General features: G+C 48.1%; 1 protein-coding gene across 5 annotated transcripts in view; it reads left to right on the top strand.

Moving 5' to 3' along the window:
- Positions 1–315: 315 nt before the first annotated feature.
- The window catches only part of FHL1 (four and a half LIM domains 1), a 30784-nt gene continuing 9757 nt past the window's right edge, over positions 316–21342 (top strand). Inside the window, exons 1-2 of one of the 5 annotated variants that reach the window (XM_042029179.1) lie at positions 317–484; positions 14283–14366. In XM_042029179.1, coding sequence (XP_041885113.1) covers positions 14354–14366 — 13 coding nt within the window. In that variant the 5' untranslated portion in view covers positions 317–484; positions 14283–14353. Of the gene's footprint in view, positions 485–520; positions 633–14282; positions 14367–19064; positions 19170–21342 lie in introns of those variants that run through there. The other 4 variants (XM_042029181.1, XM_042029183.1, XM_042029180.1 and 1 more) reach the window with 4 other exon arrangements.

Consider the following 21342-nt stretch of genomic DNA (forward strand, 5'->3'; position numbering starts at 1 on the left):
TATTTGGACAGGACAGGAACCTGGCCACGCATCCTCCTGTAAAGATTCTGTGCCTCATTTTCCTTGTCTGGGAGTGCAGCTGCTGGCACTTTGGGGGTAGCAGGGCTTTTCCCAGCCTGCTGCGTCCCAGGGTTCCCATGACAGCCCGGTGCTGTTGTGGGGAGGCACGGAACAGCTCTGCAGGCAAAGTGCCATCGCTGGTTGGGGTTCCCCCTCACCATGGACGGTGCAGTGACCCTGGGAGGAGCATGCCTCCCCGGGCAGGATCGCTGCTATGGGCTGGACTTTTTTTTTTTTTTTTTTTTTGCCATTCACCTCCCTGCTATAAGTGTGGAAGCCGCGTCTCTCCAGCTGGACACCCCAGCCCAGCCCTGGACCAGAGCGCTCCCGTGTCCGTCCCTCAGCCGCTCGCAGTGCTCGGTCCATCCCTTCCCTCCTCCCGGCAGCAGCCGCCTCGCAGCATTCCCGGGATCTCCGGCAGCCAGTAAGCACATGCCTCCCTCTCTCCCTCTCGAGCATCGTCTCGCTGAGCAGGGCAGGGAGCATTTCAGCATCCCACGCTTCGCAGATCTTCGGATTTCGGGGCTGGTGCTGGTCTTTTCTCTGCCTTGTGACTGCTCTGCCGGAGAAGGGTTTGTGAGAATAGGGATGGGGAGTGGGAAGCCTGTGGGTGTGTAATGTACTTCTGAAACACTCTCTAGCAAGCAATTTCTCCGTGGTTCACTGAGTTAGCCTCAGAAACTGCCTGTTTTATGGGTTGTTTTGGAAATGGGATTTATCTACGTTCTTGCTTCTGATTTCTCTTGCATCCTCTTTTTCTGATATACATATTCCCTCCTGGAAGGTGGTTGCTTTTAAAGTGCAGGCAGACCCTGGGGTATAAATACAACTTTTCCCTTTGCTTCCAAGCTGAGCTGCTGCTTAGGGAGAATTTGCTGTGGTACCGAGTTGTGTAAGAGCTGTCAGCTCTGTGCTTTCCTGGGCAGGTGATCAGATGTGCCTCTTTGAGGCTTTTATAATGAGAGCTGGGGAGGAAATAGCTAAAGCGGAGGCTGTTTTGTGGGGTCTCAGGTGATGTGAGGAGCAATCCTGGGAGCAGGCTGGCAGTAACAGAATTGGGGAATATGGAAATGCAAGCTTTTACCTAATAATTATCACACTTTCCTCTTTCCTTCTGTATTACAGAATATCAGGCAGTTGCAGAGCTCCTGCAGCTGTACCCACGTGAATGCAAACACCTTGAGTTTTGCACAAATGCTGCACCCCTGTATCAATATAGATTTGGGAAGTCACTTGCATGAGTGAAGTTGTATTCATGTGTTTGGAAGACGGGTGTTTCTGTCATTAATCTTTTCTTTAGTAATTGGTCAAAAGATAATTTAATGCATGTGACTCTGGTCCTATTTGTGTTGTGTAAGCAGGAGCCAGTCTGTGGTTGAGAAAGGGATGTGACTATTTTTTAAACCACTGAAATCTAGCACATGGAATGGGGAAAATTAATAAAACAATCCACCTACCAATTAGTCTTTTACCCTGTTTTGAGAGGAAGAGTGTTCTTTTTACAAATAACAAAAAAAAAAACTTCCAAGAGGAAACTGATTAAATTCTTAAGCCATGATGTACAAAGCAAATAGCTGATCAAGCAACCAAATATGGCTTTGAAACTTCAGCTTTCTTTTGTAATGATAAAAGCACCCACATACTTCAGTGACAACACCCTTTTATTTTTTTCCAAATACAGCATTCTTGAATACAAACCAGTTCCTAATTTTTCCTTAAGGAGCTCAGTATATAAAAATTCCTTCTTGACTAATACCTGAGAGAAAAATGTGGATAGGTGTTTCAGAGCTGGCACCACAAGTGCAAAAAACCCCCAGTCCCTCCAGATCTCAGTACAGCAGAAAGCCAGTTTCTCAGATTTTGGACTGTGGCTCTGAGGAACGAGTTCAGGGCTGGGACTTTACAGCTGGCTTCTGATATGCACTGCTCTTTGGGAATTTTGGCTGGGGAAGGTATTTAGGATTGGGCTCTTGAACTGTTTCTAACAGAAGTTATTCCCTGCTGTGAGTGATGGCTTGTCTCCCTGTATGCTGGTATAATTCTCTGCTTGAACATAAACAATGGCAGCTGTTCAAAAGGAGGCAACATTTAGGTACTCAAACACTTGAAAATAAAAACTCTCCAGCCTATCTTGGCTGGCCTTTATTTCAGAAGCAGCTTTTCCATCGAACTGTACCATGAATGGAAAATCCAGACATATGGTACTAAGCAGCTGGTGGGAGCCTGGTCAGGTCCCTGTTCATGTCCATGGATAGGGGAGTGATGCTGTAGGATGCACTTCATCTGTAATCTAAATCCTTATCACATGAATATGACTTGCAGCCCACACCCATTGCACCAGGATGTAACAAAAAGTTTAAGGAACTGACCTCCTTGCCCCCAAGAAGTAACTTACTTCCTTTTGTATCACACAATAGTTTGGTTAGAAGGGACCTTTAGAGGTCATTTAGTCCACAGGGACATCTTCAACTAGACCAGCTTGCTCAGAGCCCTGTCCAACCTGGCCGTGAGCACTTCCAGGAATGGGGCATCTACCACCTCTCTGGGCAACCTGTGCCCGTGTTTTACTGGTTTTGCCAGTGTAAAAATCTCCTTCCTTGTATATAGTCTAAATCTAACCTGTTCCAGTTTAAAACCTTTGCCCCTTGTCCTGTTGCATCAGGCCCTGATAAAAAGTTTGTTCCCATCTTTCTTGTGAGCCCCCCTGAAGTATTGAAATACAATATTGCTGTAAGGTCTTCCTGGAGCCTTCTTTTCCTCAGGCTGAACAATCCCAGCCCTCTCAGCCTGTCTCCATAGGAGAGATACTCCATCCCTCAGAGCACATCATCATTGTCTCCTCTGGACTCGCTCCAACAGCTCCACCATGTCCTTCCTGTGCTGGGACCCCAGGGCTGGATGCAGCTCTGCAGGTGAGGTCTCACAAAGTGGAGCAGAGAGGCAGATGTGAGCCAGGAATGATACCGACCCCTCAGCAGTAGCCTGTGTGAATTATGTTAAGTTTACTCAGCATCCAGTGGATGCATTGGGGGATTTAGGTGGAAAATTCCTCTGATCTTTGCTGATGAGACAAGGATCACACAAGCCTGTGTTTGGCACTTCCCTTTTTGTGGTTTGCTTGGCCCTGAAGTCCCAGGGGCATTAAATTCAAGAAGACAAGCCTCACCATCAGTGATGTGCAAAGTTTGCTCATGCTTTTGGTTGGTTTTGATTGCTCCTAAATCAGAACAGCTCCCCGTAGAGCCGTGGGCAGGCTCTGGTGCCAGGCTTCCGCAAGGGTCAGAGATGCAGATGTGTGGAGGGCTGAGCCAAGCAGTCAATGCCTGCCTGTCACCCTCATGGTCCCCAGCCACTGTCACCTTGTGCCCTGCTGGTAGGAGAGCAAAGGTAGAAAAGCTGAGATTTCAGGTTCAATTCTATACCTTGAGCAGGGTGGACTCACTTTTGCTTGAAACGGTAGCAGAAATCATGTCTATGCAATAAACCTTCCCAGAACTGACCTGCGATTTCATAAAAACCAAAATGCATTGTAAGTCAAAATACTACAGCTTGATTCATTGGGATCTCTTTTTATTTCATTTCTCTGTTATAGAAATGCAGACAGGGAAAGTAACAAGAAAGTCTGAGATCAGTCGTTTCATGTCTGATTTTGGCAGAGGGAGTGTGGGAGGAAGAAAGAGACCTCATATTTCTTTTAGATACTCTGGAGAGGAGTTTTAAGCAGATGGCTCTTCAGACACTGGGACTCTAAAGAATTAAATGTTATTTAGATAAATCCATGCTTCCACTTCTGCAGTGTGGTTTTGGAAGGACTGTGCCATATATTCTGGCTTCAGTTCTTTTATTCTTCGGTCCAGTAAAAACCCTGTTTGCAGCCACTTGGCTGGGTGTAGGACCAAAGGACTGGGGCTTCCCTGGGGTTCAGAGACAGGATATAGCCCAGCATGTTCCTCTCCCCGATGGGCTTTAACTGGGACTTTCTGTAAATGAGCAGCCCAGAGCCAGCTCTGGGCATATCACCCCAGGTGGCTTCTGTAGGAATGAATCGGAGCCAAGAGGCCGAGGCTGGTGTGTGATGAGCTTTTCTCTCTGCAAAACCTCCCCAGGCCTGTAGGCAAAACTCTCCTACCAGAAATGGCTCATCTTGCTGCTCAGAGTATTTCCTGCAACGGCTTTGCTCTGCTCCAAGATGCTGCTGGAAAGCGACAGAAAAACCCTTGACGGGCCAATGATCACCCCTCCCTGCAACACACACTGAGGCAGGAGCTGGTCCTTGATACCTCCAGAGTGATTCAGGCACGTGTAGTGCCAAGAATGCTGCCAGAGCAACTTCCTACTCTCACAGCAAGAGAGCATGGCATTTTCTGTGGAACAAAGGGATGGATGGATGGATGCTCTTCTGCTTCTCCAGCTTTTTCATCTCCATCAGAATAGATGGGAAATGGGGTTTGTGTCCTATGTCAAGACAGGGCTAAAATTACGTTTAAGGCTTTGGAGAAAATCAAAGTAGGGCAAGGATTGCGTTATAGCTATGCTGTAATGGGATAGACAGGGTTGGAAGCACTTTTTTCAAAATAGGCTGAACTAGAGTTCCCTGGAAGGAGTTGGAGAGCTAGGGCAGGGTTCCCAGCAGTGATGGAGCTGCAATCCAGGGTGGAAGGGCAGCTATTTTGCTGTGTGCCTGACTGGAAACTGTAGGAACCCAGAGTGCCGAGAATATTTCTCTGTCTGTTTTTAAGGGCTCTTACCCCCCTGAACAACACTGTTTTAACCTCCAACCTTGGAAAAAATTACCAACGATCAGACAAGAACTAGAAAATACAGTGGTGTGAATTAGGTGATAGACTACTATGTAAGATTGTCACAGGGTGAAATATTTAGAGGTTTTGGGTTTCTCTTTGTAGTAAATAGATAAGAGTAAAAAATAGCAAAATGGAGGGTTGTTGTTCTCTAAACCTTCTTCTCCTTCTTCTACTACACCATGTTCTGCAATAAAAGTAGTTTGAAATGATTGGATAGAGAATTCCGCAGTTCCTGCCCATGTTACTGAATAATTGTTAGGAAAGTGAAAATAATGTACATTTTTAGTAAGTATTGGTTAAATTATCTTTAAAAGGCTGCGTAAATCTTGATAATTAGAGACTTCACTCCTGCTTTCTGTGCTCTATGTTGTACCTGGGTCACGCTAGTGGCTCTGTTCCTCTGATAAGACTTAATAAACAACTATCCAGCAGCATTGAAACTCCAGGAAAAGTCTTGGTTTATCTTTGAAACTCCTTGCAAGGACTTTTAGAAGATTCTCTCCCATCAAGAGGGATTTGATTTATGGCACGGTTCAGTGTCAGAAACTTTCAGGCAGAGTTACAATTTTGGTTTGGATGCTGTTACACAGTTGCATTATTTTTGTAAATAAGAAATTCAAACCCTTTTGATTTTGGACTGATGTTTTTAGAAGACCCACTTGTTCCACATATGTGCCTCATCTTTTTTCTGTTCCTTGGGGTCACCCAGTGATTGGTGTCATTTGGGATGCATCCCTCCTCCTGCTGCTCAGCAGAGCTGTCTGTGGTGTGAGCTGGCAGCCAACAGTCATGGACTGTGAGGGATTGAAAGTGGTGGGATATGGCTGCATTTGTGATCTGCTTTGACATATGAGGGAGCTTCAAATCAAATACTGGCTGGCCCCAGTGGTGTCTGTCTGCTGAAATGACGTGTTTAAGAGACCCCTGTTCACAAGAAATCACGTGTGCTCCATATGCCAAGGGACTCCTGAAGGGAGGCACAGTTGGTACAGGGATCTATAATCCACCTATTTTGCTTCAAGATCCCTTTAGCACTGCAGCAGCTGTCCCAGAGTGTGAGGATTCTTGTGTTACACCAGCTTCCAGCTGCAGAGGAGTTCAGAGCTTCTGGCAGAGCAAGAATTGCTCTTGCTGTTTTGCTTGGACAGAGCGAAAAATCCCCTCAATCCTCCAAAACTCTCTCATATGAACCAGAGTGCTGGACGTGCCTTTCTTGTGCTAAGAAAAATAGAAATGGTTCATCACACTAAAGCCATGGCTGGTCCAGCCCACACTGGTTGTTAGTTGACTTTCCTGCACGGAGTTGGCTCCCAGCTCTTCCTCAGAGCCTTCATTTGGGAATATTCAGTTTTCATGTGCTTCCAGTGGTCTCTGACCAAAGATCCCCTTAACTATGACACTACCCTAAATACAGCCCCCCCACTCCTGGGAGGATGCTGGGTGGGAGAAAATAGGATTCTTTCTTTTAAAGAAATGCCCCAAGATGTGAGAACCATCTGGACTTGGCAGGCTGCTCCCAAGGCATTTGCTGTTTGTTTACCTTGGGACTGACTGCCCCTGGCAGTTGTTACCATCAGCCTTTCTTACCTGTTCTTTTCTATAATAAACACTGGAGCAAAGGTTTGGAATTAGCCACTTCTGAGGCACTGCCTGCCTCCCTTTCCAGCTTCTGTCTTACGGTCTCGTTTTAGGACTCTTGAGCCTTTTCCACTTCATTCTGTGCCTCTTGGCACAGAATTGCCATTTTGTGCCTCTTCTCATTGCACTGAGACAGCAAAGAGCTCTTTAAAATTCCTGGTAGGTGTGTCATCCACAGGGCTGCAGCATCCCAGGAAACTGGTGCCTTGGGACAGCTGTGTGCACTCACAATGCTCTTGCTGTGTGCTACAGAGATTTTTCTAGTTTGACTTACCTCATCCAGTGGATGTTTGATGAGTTTCTGACTGATACCTATTCAGTTGAAGAGCCCGTGGAGGCAGTGTCAGGATCCTGAGAGCATTCCAGGTGCCTGGTGCAGCATTAACCACAGGGCAGTCAGTGGTTTAAGGGAATGCAAACACAGACAGCACCTCCAGAACACAGGTCCTCATCTGGATTGGGTAATTGGAGAGAGTAATCTGGAGATTGAGTGGCTTTGCTTCCACTTAGAAATTCCCTGGTGATCTCTAAGCATTGTCCTGATGTGATCTTGCTCCTGACAGTACTGTGGAGAGGCAGTAATAAACAGCCCAGGGTGCAAGGATTTGTCTCTCTCTCTCTCTGGTCTCATCTCACTTTAAAAATACACAGAGCTACATTTTTCACTCAACACATGCAAATACAGTTTCCTGTCTACCTTCGCTCTGCCCATTGAGAGCCAGTCATGCTTCCCCATGGGACAGCCTGCCAGGTGAATGCCACTTGATGTATAACATATTTCAGTGCTGCCTCTGGAAATGGCCAGGATGACAGTATGGTATCAGGGCTGGAGAGCAGCCCACGATCACTTCGCAGCAGCACAAGGGCACCTGGTGGGGATGCAAATCTGTTAAATTCTGTCTGGATTTGCTTTGGTGGATGCTAGAACACGTCATCCACCCCTTGCCATAATATTCCCCTCTCTCTTATGCCATTATCTCCATAATGATTTATAGCCAAAGGTGGAAACTTCAACTCTGGTTCTGTTCCTGTGGTGGGATGGGTTTCTTGCAGTGGGTGGGGAACACACCATTCCTGTTTGGGGAAAGATTTGCAGATTTTTGGCTGGAGAGGACTGCAAACAGCATTTCTGTGGTTACTCTGATGTGCTGGACAGGCTGTAACACTTGTTTGGGGTGGCAGGGGGCTGCCATAAAGGCTCACCTGTGGTGTGTGTGAGTGAAAGCCGTGCCTCACACCTCCTTTCCTCAGTCTCATGTCGCTGGGGTGAGCCCTAAGGCAGCTTCCCTTCGCCCTGCAGTGCTAACACTGCCCATCTCCGGAGCACTGCTGTGAGCACCTCCTGCCCTCCAGCTCTTCCTCCAGCCTGTGGTGGTGCTGTAATGCGGGGAAGTCTCTGTGTGCTCCACTAGACACTGAACCAAACAACCAATAAATCTCTTATAAACCAAGGAGTATCTTGTTTTGGTTACCAGGGAGATTGCCAAGTGCAAATTCAACCTGAAATAGCGATGAGCTCATCCTTGGAGCAGCATCGGTGCCTGAGCCGGAGCAGCCGGATGAAAAGGGAGCCAGCGCCAGGAACTCTGTCTGCTCCACCGACATTTGGATGCTGTGTGAGCTGTTTTGCCAAACGGCTTTTGCCTTGTAAATGAGATTGTGCAGGGGATGGCGGGTGAAGCTGGCTGCTGAGACAGGGCTTTTACAATTCCTGGAAGTGTGGCAATGACATTCCTCGTGGGACTGTGGGCTTGAGAGCCCAGGGGGTGGTTAAGATGCTGCAAAGGGGGCCTTCTCTGCCATCTCCCCTATCCTCGAAACTTCTCCCTGTGAAAGGATTGTAGGGAAAACTGAGATGCTTGACTTGTAAATAACGGTTGGTTCTAAGCACCTGATTAGACAGGAGTACTGAGAGGCAGAGCCTCTCTCTGCTGCTGCTCCAGGTGCTGGAGCAGGAGCTTGGAAAAACCTCACCCTCCTCTGCAACATACCCGGCTGGAGCAGGAGCTTGAAAATTTGGACTCTGGCGTTATTTTACCCTGAAGTGTCCTCAGTTTAAGTAGGTCAAGACTGGACTTTTGGAGTCACCTCCTGCCAGGGCACAGTGGGCACTGTGGGAGTGGCTGCTGCCAGCTGAGATATCTTTTCTAGGCTGATGGAGTTGGGGTTGGAGTGGGTTCTTGTGGGGTGCCAGCTGTGCCTGAGAAAGGCAGGATAAGGAGGCTGTGATGCACTCAGTCTCTTGGCAGCCTAGGCGGGGCTCCTGTAGCACCCTGCACCTTTCTCTGCTAAGACATAGATGTTTCCAGATACACTTCATTCAATGAACTCGCATTTTCTGAATTACAGCTTTTAACTGAAAAGGTCTGTCTGTAGGAGGAAGTACTGCCTGAACCTCTGCACCACAGTACTGCAGGGGAGAGGCTGACAAAGTTGTGGCAGTGGTCTCTACTTGGGTTTTGCTCCCCATTGCTGAATTACCAAATTCATGATGTTACGTAGAAATACAAGAGAACATCACCTGGCAGCTGTGTCGATGAAGCAATGCATGAGCCCCTTACCAGAGGCGCACTGATGGATTTCAGTGTATCTTTTAAGACATAGTTGCCAGTGAGTGAAAACAGGGAACAGTTATCCACAGCACAAATGCAAACGAAAGCTGAGCCCTGAAAAGTGATCTGTGAACCTACTCACGTGATGCAAACACACAATCCTTTTTTTGGATTAACTTCATAGCTTTTTGAAGCAAGGGATGAAGGTTGTGTCTATAAAAAGAGATTGGTTTCAGCAGGGGTATTTTGGAAGTCTTTTATTATAATTTTATAATCATGGAGAGATCTGTAAAATTGTGTGTTCTTGCAAGTCCCTTCCAGGACTGTGGGTGGATTTTTTCCAGCTCCTTTCTGGAGCCATGTGGGAAATGCTTTGGTGACATAACCAAGTCCCTCAGAATCACGGGCAGCTCTCGGTGCCACCTGTGCATTCAGCCATCAGCTTCAGGAAAAGGCTTCAGGAAAACCTTTCTGGTTCTTGGAGCAGTTGGCATTTGAAAGAAGGTGATTTTCATGTGAGGACATACAGCTGAGTGAGATCTGGGTGAGACAGATGTGAGTTCACCTTTTATAGCTGCAAGGTGGGCAGTGCTCTGGTACGCCTGGGCTGTTGCAGCGGCTGGGGTTGAGTCCATGTGACCCTGCTGCGTAGCACAGCCCTGTGCCCCAGCCACCGTGACCCCAAACTGCCTGTAACTGAGCTGGGCAGGGTGCTAAAAAGCTTTAAAACCTACAATTGCCATTAAAGCATTTTATCTTCTGTTTTCAGCAGCTCCTTGGAGATGAGACACTGTTGGTCTAATGTGAATTGTTTACACGTGGTGTCTGATGTTCCTTTGTGTCATCTCTTTCCTGTGGGGCGCAGCACTGGGTGTTAATGTTTGGGAGCAGGACAGGTATCCCTGCAGGTCTTCCCTGTGTCGTCCCCCAGTGTTTCACCTTCTTGGTATCAAGGTGTGTTTCCCTTAAGGCTGTCTCTGGGTGACTAAATCCACTGCTGTGCTTTGTAGATCCAGGACCAAGCCTAACCTTGCTCAGCACTGGCACAAAGCAGGCAAGGCTTCCTACCAGGCTTCCTTCTAGCACGGTTGAGAATTTTTCTCAAGGGGTATAAATTTAGCAAAGGGACAGCAGAGTCCATGCAGTTGCAGGAAAAGCCCTCAATGACTACTTAGAAACCTCACCCTTTCCCCATTGTCCTGCAGTATTCCCAGAGGGACATGGTGCTTGTGGGCTCTTATGCAATGTGGTTGCACAACCTGGTTTTAAAAGAAAGAAAATTGCTGTTTCACATCTGGTTTAGCTTTTTGACAGCTTTCTCCAGCATTTGCGTGCAATTAGCACCGCTTTCTGTCTCATGGAGCCCATCCTCTAATAGCTGGATGTGGGCAGTAGTTGCAGAGCTTGCAGTGATTGTATTGAGAAGATATTGTATTGCAAAGAGATTGTATCTCTGCAGACTGTGTTGCTCGTTGTCCCTGAATTTATTGTCTTTCTGCTACTTGAAAAAGAAAACAAAATAATTTTTTGGGCCTGAATCCAGCCCCAGAGCAGGGGATGGCTTAATCAAACACTCAAGTGCTTTTACCAACTCCAGTTGGTTTATTTCTGTGTTTAAAATCAAACACTCTTCTAAGTATCTCACTTTTCTTATTCTCAAGTTTGTGTTTAATGAATGTATCCACACACAGAACTTGCCATTGCTCCAAGAGTCAGCACTGATAGAAATGCTGTAACACACAGAGCTGCTCTGAGACCCTTGGAGGAGCATGGGAGAGGAGAGATCTTCCTTTGGCTCAGAATGCCCTGGCCTTGCGGAGGAGGGGGATGAAATTTAGCAGTGTCAGTAACCTCAACTCCCCACCCTCTTTTGGCCTGAACTGTCTCTTGCCAAATATTAGTCTACTGATCTTAACATTTCCAAGACACTAAAGGAACTCAAATTTTGCTAGGTTACAAAAAAACTAGAGTGGGAGTATGTTGGGGGTGAAGAATTCCCCTGCTTCCCTCTCCAAAACAGCCTCTGTCCTGTGGATGACACTCAGCTGGGATACCACAAACCAGGGCAGGGCTCTGAAAACCATTCTGGGCTGGGACTCTCTGGTTTTGGCTGAAATTGAAAACTAACCCTGATGAAAGGTTTAAAGATATTTGTTCCTTTTCTTTAACATTTGAAGCTGTTTTCTACCCAACTCCACTGGGAATGTTTTCCTGTGTAGTCCTTGCCCAGCTCTGATCTGACATATTTCCACAGAGACTCAGGATCCTTATCACTTTATGAAAAATGAGATTTACATTCCTGTATCACACAGGCACTTTGAAAATATTATCCCTGACTCCAGAGAAATGGCTCATACATTTTAATGTAGTTATTAGAAATTGAATTGACAACACTTATCCTCAGTGGAAATTGCTCTGCAGCTTGGGGGAAAATGTACAGAGAGCACTGTTGGAGACTTTGGAGAGCTCTTGTCATCTTGAGATGTGTGTGCTTCTGGTGCAGTGTGTCTGCTGAATGAGAAGAGCAAGGCTTGATATGCACCAGAGAAAGGAGAAAGAAAAACTCCATAGGCCAACAGCATGGGCTGAGACAGCAGCGGGGCTTAAAGCATATGAAAGAGCTTCTGGGATGAAAGGGAGAGCAAAGTGGTGGGGAAACATGGGCTGCTCTGGCTTGTGTGTCCCAGGGTGTTGTGGAGGTTTTGCACATGGGTTCTTTATTTACTGTCTTAGTAAGTGTAGAGAAAGTGAACTGAATGAGTGCTGGCTTAAACTGGCATGTGAGTGAAGTGTTGCTGAGGTGCTCATGTTGATGAAAGATGCCCTTTGGAGGAGAAGAAGCAAGGAACTGCAACAAGAAAATCCACTCAAAACAGGTTGCTTTTAGAATAAAATCTTTTCAATGGTAACTAAACTTGCAAGAACTGGCTGATCTCTGTTCCTCTCTAAGGATGTGGCCTTCAAGGAGCACTTCACACAGGGCTGCAGGACATCAAGGCTCTGGAGCCTCTGAGCTGGGAGCTCTTGCTCCCGAGAGTGGAGGGAGGAAGAGGGAGACAACTGGCAAAATACTCTATGTGGTGGCAAAGAAGCACTTGTGAATCTGAAGCCACTCCAAGGTGAAGAGTTTCCACTTCTCTTGCCCTTGTTGGTGCAATGTGGCCCAGCCTGGTCCAGCCTTCGTGGTGAGTGTTGGGGTACAAGGAAGTTGACCTCTTCTTCCATTTTTAAACTGCACTTATCTGAAGCTGGAAGTTAAATCAAACCTTCCTAAAGCAGAGGTTTATGAAAATAACTTTTGTGACTAATCCAACCCCTTAGGCCTCACTGGAGGAGACTTTGCAGCTTTGTTTTTCCTTGTAAAGAATGCTCAGCATATGTCCTGACAATTAGTCAGAGTGCCCAAAAATACCCGTTAGCCCTGCAAGCTGATCCCCTTCAGCTCTTGGAGCTGAGACTGACACAGGGTTATGCACTGTGGGGCTCTGGGAAAGGTTATTTTTAAAATGGCCACATAACAAGGGTGATTTGGTCCTTTCAGCCACCAGCTCTGTCTGACAACTGAGGATGCAGACAGCCAAATGTTAATCTTGCTCGAGGCGACTGTCCTGCCCAGGGTATTGGGCTGCTTCTCCTGCTAAAATCATGTGCCAGGGCTGGCTCTGTCAGCTCTAAATCAGTTCTGAGGGCATGGCCTTGTGGCCTGTGCCAAGTTCAGGCAGTACTTTGATGGTGTACTGGATGCCAGGGAGTCTTCCCAACTGGCATGCCAATGCTTGGAAAGGCACGTCCTCATCAAAGAGGTGGCCTGTCTTCACCCTTAGCCAGGCAGCCCTTTCTGAGAGCTTTTGCTTTGCCCTTCTCTGACCACCTGAGCTGAAGTTTTCTATCCTCAGTGTCTCTCACATGCTGAATTTCTGGAGATATTTTGCCAGGATCACAGTCCATCCACAAACAGCCCTTTCTTCTCCTCCCCTGAAAATCAAGATCTCTAAGGGGAAACACCAATGCTCCTTGGTGCCACAGAGCACTGCTGGTGTGAAGATTTGGCTTGCCCACTGTCCTGTGTGGGAAGAGGATGGAAGTCTGCAGAACCATCTGCCCAGCAGCTTCCTGGGAACATGGTATTTTGCTAGAAAACATCACATGGAAAGCATTCCCAGCCTACAGAGGAAGAGCTTGGGCAGAGCCTGCAGCACCCACCTTGTGAGTCTTCCTTGTTTCCAGGTCCTGTTAATGAACACAGGAGGGTGTCAGGAGATGCTGGAGAGAGTGTGTGTTGTAGCTGATGTCCGGGTAATTGCTAATTTCTGACTCCTAGTGGGTAGATTTCCAAGGAATGACACAGCTTTCGAGCAGAAGAGCAAACTAGTAGCTGAACTTCCTTCCATGTGCTCCACAGTGAGCTGTTTAACCTCACTGGGGCAGAGCATTGCCCAGCCAGCTGCTGTGCCCACAAGAAGGAATTGGGAGCTATTAGAAGTGCAGAGAGCCTGATGGACACTGTGGAATATTATTTCAGTGATGGCTCACTCACTGCTTGGTGAAGCCTTGACATGAGCATTTATTGTGTGGGTATGGCAGGATTATATTGCTGTGCCTGTTCCTCACACCTCATCTGTGCTGGGAAAGACTGCCATGCTGCCTGGCTGGATCACTGTGGTATTTATTTGACAGGGACTTGAGTTACTTTTCTCAGCTCTGAAGCCAGGGCTAAGCCATGAGGGGAAAGCTGTGACTGGCAAATATTTGCCTCTCATCTGGCTTCACTGGTCATTCCTCCTGCACATGAGTGCAACTAAACTTGAACAAAGAAAGACCTGAAGTTGACCAAGACGGCCCTAAGGAGCTCCACTGTCCTAAGTGTGAAGCTTTGGGGTAATAAACTGGGGAATAACTGAGTTGTGGTGCAGCTGGTTGGCCCCATGTCTCCTCCCAAGCTTCCCCATGGCTTCCACATCACCTGGTGGAAGTGACTGAGAGGCACCATAGCACTGCTAAGTGGTTCTGTGTGTTACCCAGTTATAGGGCTGCTGGGGAGGAAGAGGTAAATGCAGTAACTGAAGATTTTTAGCTGAGTTATGGGCTTGGTGCTCTTATGAGGCATCTGAATCAATCTTGGCAGCACAGGTGGATCTTTCCCCCAAGAGGAGCAGAGGAAGTCTTTGTCTCCTCTTAGGGTTATCTGATATTCATTAGTATGTTCAGACCTGTGGTTTTTATCTTGCAGTTCATGAAGGGAGCTGTGGGCAGCCTGCTGAGCCTCCCAGTCCACTGCCTGCACACTCACAGTGGAAGGACATGGGAGACAGAGGTGAGAAGAGAAACACGGCTCACATTTAAGCAAGTGCATTTAAGGACTTTGCAAGAGATTTTTTAAAAATCTTCAGTCTTTTGGGGCTGTCCTTTTTTGAGATTGCATTGAAGGTCTCACTCTAACTGCTGGGACTACAGCAGGCACTCAACATCCTTGCTGCTGGGACATACAGTCTTGGCATCTTATTTGTAATGCGTGAATGAGAAGCAGGGACAGGAGGAAATGGACTTTCTTGTGAAGTTGATTCAAAGCCAGCTCTGCCTAGCACCTGCTGCAGCCTCTCCTCTCCCCTGTCCTCTCTGGATCCTGGGGCTGCTGCCATGGGGCTGTTTGTTGCCTGCATCCCACCATACCACCATAGCCAGGACAGGGAATAGGAGCTGAACAAAGCTTTGGGACTACAAAGCAGCTCCTGATTTATGTGCAGACGCTCCCCTCAGGCCTCAGTGTCATTTGGCTCTCAGCAGCAGCGAGAGGTCTGCCATGTCAGCAACAGGTGATGGGAAGAAGTGCCAGTAGGGAGCGTGTGTGGAGGGGAGCCACAGAGCAGATGGCAGCAGGGAAATAAATTTGGAGCTGCCATGGGAATAATCCTGGAAACAGTCCAGCCTGTGGATGGAGGCAGATGGGGAAAAACTTGGTTTATATCTCTTCCTGGTTTTGTTTTTTTTCAGGTGCCTTTATTTCCAGCTCTGTTATCTCTTGACCATTCCTTCCTGTCTATTACTACAGCCTTATCCCTTAATTTTGTCTCTTCTTATCCTGCCTTCTTTTCCGCCTTTTGTTTCTACTCACCCTATATCTGAGCTCCTGAAGGTTGCCTGCCCTGCATCTGCTTCCTCATAAATCTATTCCCAGTTCCTCTACCCCTACCTCCACAGCTGATCCAGAAGCTTCCCTTGGCACTGAAAGGCTCAGTATACCTCTCTGACCCAGCTGTGAGCTGGAGTTCAGCATGGAGGAATTGTGCCTTTGCCATGTCTTGCTGCTTTCCTTCTCTACTGTCCCCTCTGAGCTGGTTCCCTGAGAACAGCAGGGGCTCCCCTGGAGCCCAGTGTGTTCATTCCCCTGTCACTGCAGTGATGTCCTTGCTGGTTTTGCTCTGGAGGTGGGTACATCCTGGCTGTCTCTGCCTTGTGTTCCTGTGAGTGTCTGTGGGATGCTTCAGGAGTGCAGAGGCACATCCTTGTACACAGAGCTGGATTTGAGACTTCTGGGGCATTTTTAGGATACTTCAAAGAGAAACTGTCCAGCTTTGAAAGGACTTAGGTGGAAAATCCCCGTTCTGGTTCAGGTGTGATCATGTTATGCAGGGTCTCTGGCTGGGGGGCACTAGGGGCCATCATCCCCTGGCAGTCTTCTCAAGATGATCTGCAAGCACTGCTCTGCAGTGCCTTCTGCCAGTGCTGGGAGCAGGAAGCATGTTGGATAGTGAGTGCTCGGAGCGCTGGATTAGCCCCCAGTGTCAGTCCTGGTGCCAGACCTGTCCAGCATTTCTGTGGCATTGGGGACTGCTGCCTCTTATGTCTCCCTGACAGATCTGCCACAACTGCAAAGAGCTTTTCCTTCAAGAGAGCTGTATCTGTGTCCTCTCTCCTCTCAAACCCAAAGCTCTTATTGGTTGTCTTCCTGCAAACTTTGTCTTCATATTAAAACAAAGAAGCATTTTTAAAAAATTGTTTTGTTTCTGCCTAGGAAGAGCCAAGGAAGTTAGTAACTGAGATCTGTTGGGCAGGAGTGGTCTGCTGTGGGAGGACGCATGCAACCTGAGACATTTAAAATAATTTTTTTTTAAAAATGGATCTGCCCTCAGGAAGGGTAGGGAGAAATGTGGGACTGTCATTTTATGGGGAGCCTGGTGAATGGCAGTGTGCTCTTCTGTGCAGGTGCACTGTGCATTGCCAACAGCATGTATGGAAGCAGGAGGCACAGCATTACTTTAAGAGGTGCACAGGTGCTCTGCTGCTGGTATTTACTGCTGCTTTCTTTGATGACGGTGACTAATAGTTCATCAATGCCTGGGTTAGAACAGGTCTCTTCAGGAGTTTCTGCCTGTTGAGTGACAGCAGGATGTGTGAGCAAGCTGAGAGACCCAGACCTTTTCTGGCAGGATTCTTAGGGCAAGAAAATACTCTGGAAATCACAACGTGAATCATTTATTTATCCGAGTGGATGACACTATGCCCCAGCCATGCTGCTCTGCAGTCAGACCTGTTGGGTGGGATCAGTGTGTCCAGGGCAGCTCCCTGGAAAACCTACAGGACAGGTTTAATGTTAAAAATATGACATCCCAAGCCTGCTATGCCCTGCTGCGCACTCACTGGTGTATTTGTAGCACTGTTCCCTCTGGGGCCTGTGGGTGCGTGGTGCACAGACAAGGGTTCAGGCAGGGCTGGCACAGCTCCATTCTGGGGCACCCTCTCCTTCCTGGAGGTGTCTGCTCCCTGACACATTTCACAGGGCATTGATGTCCCTCCTTGTCACTTGTGCTACACCTGCACCACTGCTGTGTTTGATCATCTGGGCTTTTGTGGATGAAGAGGGGCTTGGGAAGGAAATGGGAATTGGCCAAAGTCATCTGGCTAAAACCAGGCAAGAAACAAAGAGCAGCAGCAAGGTTGTTCCCCAGCCCATTTCTGCCGGGGACCAGGAGGCCACAAATTTTAAAAAATGGCCTCTTTATTATAATCTGCTGTGGTGGATCAGCAGGGGCTTTGCAGAGTGAGTTGTGCCAGGGAGCTCCATAGGCATCTGCAGGTCTGGGTCTTCCTCCTGTTTCTTGGGCAAGGTTTCTCCCTCTCCTCTCTCCTCCAGCCCGAGTCTGTTGTGGTGCTGTGAACACACGTGTACTTGTGCACATGAAATGTGACATCCAAGTGTCCATCCCTGCTCTCCACACCCCTCTGCAGCTGCCAAACCACTGCTGATTGCAGCCACCTCCGGTCGGGACGTGGCAGCCACTAGCACCGTGCAGAGACACCGCTCAGGATGGGAGCAAAGGCTTCTAATGGAAATACCAGGGCATTCTGGGGGAAGTAGGAAATGACTGCCAGGTGGGAGGGTGCCAGAGCTTTGTATAGGGAACTAGGAAGGAATGAAAATGGTTAATGGTGCAAACTCTACGTGCATTGCCAAAAATGAACTCATGTCTGTAAATATTACACTGCATACAGCAAGATTAGCACAGGAAAATACCAGTTGTTAGGGTTTCTGTTGCCATCTGAATTATGCAAACAATTTGCTAGAGTTTATAGTTGAGCTGGGGCAGAATAACATTGGGTTTTTCCTTGCCAAAGTGTTTCAGTGCATTAGTACTTTAGCACGTTTCCCAGCCTCAATCTGCTACACCAGTGGATCCTTGCTGTGCTTTTTTGGAATGGCATGCTGTCAAGAGTGGCCTTTTCCAGGCCATGTTGGAAACTTGGAGATGTCGGGATGCTGGTGAGATGCTGAGCTTGTGCATGTGCTGCCTGGGGGACTAAGATGGGTGTGAAGGCTCAGGGGTTCACCAAGCCCAGTACAGAGGCTGGAGACTGTGCATGTGTTTGTGGCTGAGGAGCTCTTGGGACCTCTGCAAGCAGGAAGCAGATATGTTCCTGGCTGTAGCAGGGTTGCTCTTCATAGGCCAGACACCACCACAATGGGCTCCCGGGAAGGAATGATAAACATTGGCTCTTCCCAGTGGCTGTCAGGGAGGTTCAGTGACTTTCCCACGGCCGTGCAGTGCGTCAGTGGGGAGGCAGAATTAGCAGCTGGGCGTCCCTGGCCCCTGGCCCTGAGCGTTGCCGGCAGAGGTTGCATAACCCAGAGTGAGTATGGGGCTGCAGAGCTGCTGCAGCCTGGGGTCCCCACAGGAGTGAATCCCAAGCCAGAGCTCCCTCCCCTCCTGCTCTGACTTGGGTGGAAACAGGTTGGCTGGAGCCATGGAGCTGGGATCTTCCTGAGAGCTTTGTGGACACCTGAATAAAGAGGACAGAGGCATGAGCCAGTACCCTCTAAAGCCACACTAGATGCTAGAGAAGCCCCATATCATGACACTCATCTTTCTAAGTGCTGCTCTTCAGGGACTAGGACCCTTTGAACAGTTAATGCTGTGAGCTTCCTTAGGGGAAAAAGCTGGGGAAGGACCAGGAATGGCAGTTTTACTGGAAGTAAAACTTCAGCATGATCTCCATGTTGAGAGCAAATCCAACCCACCCATGAATGTATGTGCTGGTACTTCTGTGGGCTGTCAACTCAGTCCCCAGGGGTACAGCCACATCCTTCCCAGGCCCTACAACCAGAAGACAGCCCCTTGCTGTCTCCTGGGACTGCAGTCCCTCCAGTCCCACAGGGCTCTGACCCACCTCTTCCCTTCAGCCATGGTGGAGCATAATTAATGTTGGGTCTGTAGTTTAGCTCAGGACTGTTATGAGACACAATCTCACTCTAACGCCAAGGCCAAATAATACCAGCATGGGGTCAAGTTCATGAGTTCATTCTGCCTTTGGGACTAATTTGGGTGCTGAGTAGCTGGGCAGGTATTTGACTGTTGCCTGCAGAGACCTAGAGGTCTCAGGATCCTATTCTTCTCCCTCCGATCACCTAAAATGGTAAGAGTTTCCAAGGGGGATTAAGGTTGTGATCTCTAGGGAGGGGAGTGGACATCTGGTAGGAGTCCTGTCCATATTAATAGCCTCCGTTTAAATGTATGTTATCAAATGGGGCACCTCCTTATCAGCCTAGAGACTGTGAACTCCATTACCTGAGGGGCAGCTGGTGACTTTGGGCTGCTGACCATGGCTTTCCACAGGCACACAGGTAAAGTGGATGTGCTGCCAGGTGTTGTGGGAGTACACCTGGTAAATGGGGAGGCAGGTTTTGCTAACAGGCTCCTGTGCCAGAGAAATAACTTAATGCAGTCTTAAACCTCAGCAATCTGCAGCTCAAACTCCTGATGGCAAATGGGCTGATAACCAGTGTGGGAGACTGGTGCTGGAGCAGAGTGGTGGTGGTGGTCTCATTTATTTTGTAAAATGCATTGGATGGTAAATGTTTTTGTATCTGCTGCTGTGGGAAGGCTAGGGCTCAGCCATTATTTGAGGAAGAATTGGTGAAAATGGGGAGCAATGCTCCTCCTTGCTGCAAGTTTATTGCAGTGAGCAGAGAAACCCACAGCAGAGGGGAGACCAGTGTGTAAACCCAGATGGTTTACAGATGGCTCTGCTCTGGTGGGAAGTTTGTGGTTACTTACTCTTCTCCGCTTGTCTTTTAGTTCAGATGGGCTGACCCTCACCAGTGACAGGAAAATGTTAATGTTTCCATTAACACTGACAGGAATCTTGAGATCATATTTTACATGTCTCCATGGCATGCAGCTCTGTTGTGTCTTCCTATCCTGCCTAATTCCTCTAGCCCTGCAGCTGAAGAAAATCAGATCTTTGGGATTTTTGAAAGCCTATCTGACTCTTAGAAGCTGTTTTTGCCCAGGGTGTATTCACAGCCCTACACCACAGTACAGCGGCAGTGGCATTGCATCTCTTGGTGAGACACAGCCCTGAGGGTGGATGTGCCTGGGGAGAGGGTGTTGGTTTGGGGCACAGCTCCTGTGGGCACCAAACTGAGCTGCTGCACACCAGGAGCCAGGGGTGCTCATGAGACTTGGGAACATAGACCCTCCTCAAAACTGGGGAGAAAAGGCACAGTTTTCTGCTCAGCTCCCTGCTCAGCTTCCCAGGATAAGGCACACACATGAGGCTGCTTGCACAGCACGTAACTGCTCAGGATTCGCTTGTACAGGGATGCACACACATGTTATGCAGGGCACCGTTGTGAGTAAAATCTGACTTTTGTGGTATCATTTGATGTAAGAAGATGTTTAACTTCAGCCCACAAGACTGATTGATGCTGTAGCATCCTTCCATTATATTCCCAGCTATATATTTTTTTTCTTTCTCTTCTTCAGGGGATGTCCCCTGGGGCAAGAACTCCCAGACTTGATGCTATGCTGTATTATAAAATGATGCAGAGTGTTCTGAGCAGATGCTGAGGTTGGAGTGCTGCCACCAAAAAGTCACAGCATGGTGTCCAATCCTGCAGACCACTGGGAATCCCAGGGTAGCTGTGGGGGTACCGTGGGGCTGAATCCTCCAGTGCAGGAGGAAATCTCATTTTGGCACCTGGGAGGACCTGGGTGTGAGAAGGGCATCCAGCTGCTGAGGTAGGGCAGACCACGGCATAGCTGGGAACATAATAGGGGAGTGTCAAAGGACAAAACTTAATGCAGCCACAGAGTTAGTTACTGAACAGGATTTGGTTAGTTTTGAAAGGTTTGGGCTTTGTTGCTTAAACTCTGCCTAAAGTGTTCAGCCTTACTCGAGGCAGTGGTGCCTTGTTAGCCTTTACTGAGCTCTGCATTGAGTGCCAAAGTAATCCCTGGAGGAAGCATTTGCATGGCTAGGCCAGTGTTTTTAATAAATAGCATGTCCCTACGTCCCTGGGGAACTGTGAAGATTTAGTTAATGACTGAGATGTGCTCAGACATAGTGGCAAAAGGACCGTAGGGAATGTTTTTGGCAACCGCCTGAGGAACTTGGAGCTGTTCTTGCTCTAAATAAAGAAGCTTCCATTTTATCAACAGACTAATTTTTGAATTATAGAGTACGAGACTCGCACGTGCCCCAGCCTGGCAATGGGGGAGCACATCTCTGGTATTTTCTGCCCTCCCAGAAAAAACGACCTACAAGAGATTTCCTTCCTTCCTTTCGAGTTCCGAGTTCCTTCCTTCCTTCCTTCCTTCCTTCCTTCCTTCCTTCCTTCCTTCCTTCCGAGTTCCTTCCTTCCTTCCGAGTTCCTTCCTTCCTTCCGAGTTCCTTCCTTCCTTCCGAGTGCCTTCCTTCCTTCCGAGTGCCTTCCTTCCTTCCGAGTGCCTTCCTTCCTTCCGAGTGCCTTCCTTCCTTCCGAGTTCCTTCCTTCCGAGTTCCTTCCTTCCGAG

Source organism: Corvus kubaryi, unplaced genomic scaffold (genome assembly GCF_017639235.1).
Source record: "Corvus kubaryi isolate FWS band 111438036 unplaced genomic scaffold, C.kubaryi_AGA036_p1.0 37322, whole genome shotgun sequence".
Lineage (NCBI taxonomy): Eukaryota > Metazoa > Chordata > Aves > Passeriformes > Corvidae > Corvus > Corvus kubaryi.